The sequence below is a fragment of the Sinocyclocheilus rhinocerous genome, unplaced genomic scaffold, assembly GCF_001515625.1.
Source record: "Sinocyclocheilus rhinocerous isolate Xijiao unplaced genomic scaffold, SAMN03320098_v1.1 scaffold340, whole genome shotgun sequence".
Taxonomy (NCBI): Eukaryota; Metazoa; Chordata; class Actinopteri; order Cypriniformes; family Cyprinidae; genus Sinocyclocheilus; species Sinocyclocheilus rhinocerous.
In genome coordinates, this window is record NW_015670980.1 from 1,110,421 (window position 1) to 1,115,018 (window position 4,598).

A 4,598-nucleotide genomic window follows, 5' to 3' on the forward strand; every position below is an offset into this window, starting at 1 on the left:
ATTTTCAATACACTCCATTCTGTGTGATTTATAAGCGTTTTGAAAAGTGGGGACATGGGGTAATGTCCTGAAAAGTCCTTCTCCTTGTAATACCTATGTCATACCCTTGTTATTATAGAAATTTATGTCCTCATTTGTCACAAAAACGCACACACACACACACACACACACACACACAGGTTTGTTTTTGTGAAAAGTGGGGACATCCCATAGGCTTAATGGTTTTTCTACTGTACAGACCGTATATTCTATTGTCCTACACCAACCCTACCCCTAAACCTACCCCTTACAGGAAACTTTGTGCTATTTCAGATTTTCAATACACTCCATTCTGTGTGATTTAAAAGCGTTTTGAAAAGTGGGGACATGGGGTAATGTCCTGAAAAGTCACCTTCTCCTTGTAATACCTATGTCATACCTTTGTCATTATACAAATATAATGACATCCCCATCTTTCTCTCTCTTTTTCTTTCTTTCAATCTCTCTTGTTCTTTTTTAAAGGTCATATAAAGGAAAAAGAAAAACAGGAGTAGTTTGATGTGCTGTGTAGACATACTCAAAAATGCACTAAAAATCCCTCGCCTGTCCAAAAAGATCGTCTATGGAGTCTAAAATGTTCAGAAATCACATTCACATTTACATATCAGCATCTATCAACATAAAATGTGTCTGCATTTTAGTCAAAAACCTTCCTTCTCTGTGCTCTCAGCATACAGTTTAACATGGGATGTATGGAAGTGATTACTCTGAGGATATTCCAAACAGATCCAGCAGGAATTGTCCATTCATAGAATTTCACACAGGGATCATAACATTCTCCTGAAGGATTTATGACCCACAGACAGTCTAGAGCCGCTCCGCTGTTTTTACTGCAATTCACGGCTTTTTCTTTTGAGAGTGCTGTGAAAAGTTGGTGATATAAGGGCAGATTCTGGCAGACAATATTCACTCTCAACCGTTTTAGTGTTAAGATTTTTTCAAGCAAAGCAAAGGAATGACTCGTGCTTTCTGCTATCAGTCTGTGTCTCTCAGTACAGTAGTCATGTCATTCATCACAGGCCTTGGCAGCGGTCTCTATTTCCTGCTTTGGACGAGGTTCTACCTGCGCAACTCTGCTAGTAAATGTCTATAGCTGACTATTAAAGTTAGATTTATATTTTCCTTCATCATGACAATGCCAGCAGACAAAACACAGGCCGGCGTTTGACTGTAGAAAACCTAAAGCTGTCAGCGGTCTGTAGTAGGAGGGCCACTGGACGATATCCCATACAAGATGCTCAAATTATCTACTCTAATAGTTGTTTACTTTTAATTATCTGTCTCCTTTAATTCTTGTGATTTAAGAGTTTATTACATTTTATTTAAGTCAACTATTGTTTAAAAGTTATTATATGTGACCCTGGACCACAAAACCAGTCATAAGGGTAAATTTTTCGAAATTGAGATTTATACACAATCTGAATAAATAATCTTTCCATTGATGTATGGTTTGTTAGGATAGGACAATATTTGGCCGAGATACAACTATTTGAAAATCTGGAATCTGAGGGTGCAAAAAAATCTAAATATTGAGAAAATCGCCTTTAAAGTTGTCCAAATGAAGTTCTTAGCAATGCATATTACTAATCAAAAATTAAGTTTTGATATATTTACAGTAGGAAATTTACTAAATATCTTCATGGAACATGATCTTTACTTAATATCCTAATGATTTTTGGCATAAAATAAAAATCAATAATTTTGACCCATACTATGTATTGTTGGCTATTGCTACAAATATACCCCAGCGACTTAAGACTGGTTTTGTGCTCCAGGGTCACATATTTGCTGCCTTAAAATGGGCTGGAAATCAAAAAAACTAAACAATCACACACATAATTACTAGAGACAACAGCAATAATCAAAAGATTATAATAAAAACATGTATTATTAAGCAAGAACACATTGAAAAAATACAAGACAAATTGCATTTATTTGGGTGAATACAGCATCATTTATAATATTACATACATTTAAACTCATTTAAACTCATTCAATGAGCATTTTAGAAACATAAAATGTAACATTTAAAAGTAGCATTTTAATTTAAGTGTATTCAACCGTTCTCTGTAATCACTTTACAGTTTGCCGGGGAACTGCGAACTTCAGACCGCGGCCTCGCGTTTCACTCGTAGTTGAGAGATGCCGTGACTGACTCCAAAACCTGCCTATAAACAAACAGTACTGAGATTAGAGAACATATTTTAACATCAAATTAAATTAAACTCAGTATTATAACGAATAAAATACATTTATGTTATGCAAGGCAAAAGGCGTTTTCATCGTGCGAAGCGACCGCTGCTGACACACTGACATCTCGTCCTTATGTTGCGTTGCGTAAAATAATATAATATACAGCACAGTAAAGACTTAATAAACGAAATAAAATTTATACAAACCTTTATTTCGCTGAAGAAGTGCACCAAATTGGTGGCACTGAGAACCGCTCTCTCCTAGGACTCAAAAAGCCCGCGATCTGACTGTAACTCAGCAGCTGGGTTGTTTCGTCGGAGACAGGCTCAACCCAGCAGTTGGCTAGAAAAAAATAACCCAGCGTTAAAAATGTCCCAGCAACTTAGTTACAGAAAAACTACCCAGCACCTGGGTAAAAATATTAAAAATAACCCAATAAAATGACCCAACTGGCTGAACCCAGCAATTGGGTTAAAAAAAAATAACCCAGCATTTTTTAGAGTGTACACAGTGAAACTCTGGGTATCTTGTGTGTGGGTGATCTAAAGTAATGTTTCTATATGTCATGATAAATTAGTTATTTGAACCAATAATTCTGCAAATGCAAGACTTCTTTAAAGATTCGTATCTATGCAACATGCAAAGTTTTGAACATTGGACAGCCTGTCCAAATAATGTCTGTTTTGACTTTTGTGTCTAGAGTTTTGAAAAATGACATCAAGGTTCTGAAATTGGTGACAAAATGATTGCAAAAAAAACGGTAAATGTAATGCAGTGAAAAGTACAATATTTTGTTTTGTAAAAGTAAAAGTTACGCAATCCAAAAAAAAAAAAAACCCTGATAAATTACACTCTAAAAAATGCTGGGTTAAAAAGGGACCCAGCGATTGGGTTGTTTTGACCGAGCGGTTGGGTTTCTACCCAAAATGTTGGGGTAAACATTTAACCCAAGCGCTGGGTCAAAACAACCCAATAACTGGATCTGCCCTTTTTTAACCCAGCACTGGGTTATATTTAACCCAGCATTTTTTAAAGTACGGGTTAAATATGGACAAACCCAGCGATTGGGTTGTTTTCAACCAACAGTTGGGTTAAATGTTTAACCCAACCATTGGGTCAAAACAACCCAATCACTGGGTTTGTCCATATTTTACCCAGCGCTAGGTTGTATTTAACCCAGCATTTTTTAGAGTGTACAGATGCTTTATCTGAATGTATGCAAAAATGCTTCATTACGGTCCACCACTGTATGATAGTGGCTTGGTTAGTGTCATAGTTACTGTTTGTTGATTTTGCTGTCGACCTCCAGGCTAAGGTATATTTAACTTGTTGTTCTCTCTCTCTCTTCTCTCCCTGTAGTCTTTGTTCCACGCCAACTCTCTTCAGAAGACCCATCAGAGCGCTCTGCAGGTGCAGCAGAAGGCCGAGATCGTGTTACAGGCCGGACACTTCGACCCTGAGGCCATCCGCAGCTGTGCTGAGAAGGTGGCAGTACACTGGCAGCAGCTCATGCTGAAAATGGAGGACAGACTCAAGCTGGTCAACGCCTCCGTGGCCTTCTACAAGACATCAGAACAGGTGATGAGAAACACACACACATATCAGCTGATCCTCCTGGCTTCTGCATCACTTCACCATGGCTGATACAACCCTAGAAGACTTACAGTACTACAAAAGACAGCCAGGTGTCCCAAGATTAGTTTCAGTGGCACATTACCAATGTGAAAAAGTGTGTGCTTTATTGTGTTGAATGCGCACTTGTAGTGTACTTCCAACTAACTGCAAACTAAAGCACGTGTAAAGTACTTGATTACAATTTTAACTGTTGAATATTATTTGATATTAAATTCAGTATATTTTATTTTTAATATACAGTGGTGGCCAAAATTATTAGAACGCTAGTATTTTCACCAGCTAAAAAATGGTTTTAAGTCAGTTATTTCGGTGACACTTTATTTTGATGGTCCCTTGTGAACATTCTGTCTACAAAAAGTAACTTTGCACCTACACATCAACAAACTCTCATTAGAACATTACTCTTTATTGTGATGGCATCGCAACAGACATTCTACTGACTGTAAGTAACTTTGCAAATACATGTCAACTTATTCTAACCCTAACCCTACCAGTCTACTAATACTCTACTAATACTCTAATGAGAGTCAGTAGATATGTAGGTGCAACGTTACTTATAGTCAACAGAATGTGTATGCCTGAAGTACTATGGGCCCTGGTGAAGAAGTGGGCACCTTAGGGACATACCCGGCCTCGGGTAAAGGAATGCCCTATCCATGCCTGGAGCAAACTCCACGAAACAGAGAGTGCCTGAAGATCCCCGATCCTTTTCAGTGAGGAAATAGCAAGGA

The 4,598-nt window shown here is 37.7% G+C and overlaps 1 protein-coding gene across 1 annotated transcript in view; it reads left to right on the forward strand.

The window, feature by feature from the left end:
* The window catches only part of LOC107734488 (kalirin-like), a gene marked incomplete at its 3' end in the record, with an annotated part of 179,489 nt that overhangs the window by 161,089 nt on the left and 13,802 nt on the right, over positions 1–4,598 (forward strand). Inside the window, exon 17 of the mRNA XM_016546460.1 lies at positions 3,592–3,810. Coding sequence (XP_016401946.1) covers positions 3,592–3,810 — 219 coding nt within the window. The remainder of the gene's footprint in view (positions 1–3,591; positions 3,811–4,598) is intronic.